Below are 1,108 nucleotides of genomic sequence, written 5' to 3'. Positions count from 1 at the left end.
CCCTGCGGGTGGGGACTCCAGATGGACCAGGGCCCACCCCACCCGGCGCTTCCCCATGCGACCCGGTGTCGCGGCGGGCGGCGAGGGCAGCGGCTCCCAGTCGCCCCTACCTTACCTTCCCTGTCTTTCTCGTCCGCCATCTTGCTGTGGAGCCGGTCGCCTGGGAGATGCCTAACGATAACCTCGGCCGCGGTGTCCCGGCCTGCTCAGCGCCCCGCGGCGCGCCTGGCCTGGAGGAGGGGCCGCTCCGAATTCTAGGGGAGGAAGACCCTGGGGCGGGGCGGGGAGAAGGCTCCGAGCGCGCGCCCCGTCCCCGCTTCCCGCCACGACCCTCGCGCTGGGGGAAGACCAGAAGCCGCGTCTGCCACCCGGCCCCCAACCTTGTCCCTCCAGACCCGAGGCCGGAGCCCGACTAGTCCCGGGCCTAGCAGTGTTACTTCATCACACGGTCGCCAGCGCCTCCTTTCCCTTATTTCTCATCCATTTGGGGACAGCACGCGCGCGCACACACCCCTCGCCCCTCCTGTCCTGTTTGTGCGACGTGGCGTTGCTCGATTTTTGTTGTGAACTGCAGATTTTGAAAAGCGCCGGAGAGCTAGGTGAAGAGCTGGGCTCCCGAGGGGGTGACAGAACCAGCCCGCGGCCCAGCCTCCTCCTCCTCCCGCTTCCCATCGGCCCGGCTGCTGCAGAACGGCCGCGCCTGCCCTCCCGGTTTCTCCCGTCCAGTCCTCACCGGCCTTTCCCAGAGAAAGCGGCAGCACAGCCTATGACAACTAAGCTAAAACGGAAAAACTGGGCCGGGCGCAAGAGGAAACCAGAGCCATTCGACTATTATGACTAGAGGAGAGGAATAGCTGTAGAAAAACATGCGCAAAATAGGCACAAACATTGCGTCGTCAAGGCTGCAATGTCTCATACAAAATAGAAGGTTCTCATAGCAACAAAAACGTGCCCATGTTGTGCTCAGTGTTAACATGCGTTAAAATGTTCTTAGTTGTGAAATTTGACATGACCGCTGGTTAAAGTTACAATGGAAGTTTTAAATCCTGCTTTCCGGAAACTTTGCAGCCGTAGCATAAGGTTAAATTTTTCTTATTTTCAGGATAAG

The 1,108-nt window shown here is 59.7% G+C and overlaps 1 protein-coding gene across 1 annotated transcript in view; it reads right to left on the bottom strand.

Annotated features, from left to right (window-relative positions):
• Nucleotides 1–682, bottom strand: part of EFCAB2 (EF-hand calcium binding domain 2) — a 142,190-nt gene extending 141,508 nt beyond the window's left edge. The window contains exons 1-2 of the mRNA XM_011955726.1: nt 512–682; nt 116–230 (exon numbers count right to left, since the gene is read on the bottom strand). Coding sequence (XP_011811116.1) covers nt 116–140 — 25 coding nt within the window. The 5' untranslated portion in view covers nt 141–230; nt 512–682. The remainder of the gene's footprint in view (nt 1–115; nt 231–511) is intronic.
• Nucleotides 683–1,108: the final 426 nt, after the last annotated feature.

The sequence above is a fragment of the Colobus angolensis genome, unplaced genomic scaffold (genome assembly GCF_000951035.1).
Source record: "Colobus angolensis palliatus isolate OR3802 unplaced genomic scaffold, Cang.pa_1.0 Scaffold40, whole genome shotgun sequence".
In the NCBI taxonomy this organism is placed as follows: Eukaryota; Metazoa; Chordata; class Mammalia; order Primates; family Cercopithecidae; genus Colobus; species Colobus angolensis.
Note: the sequence above shows the minus strand (reverse complement) of the source record. Positions and strands in the feature narration are given on the sequence as shown.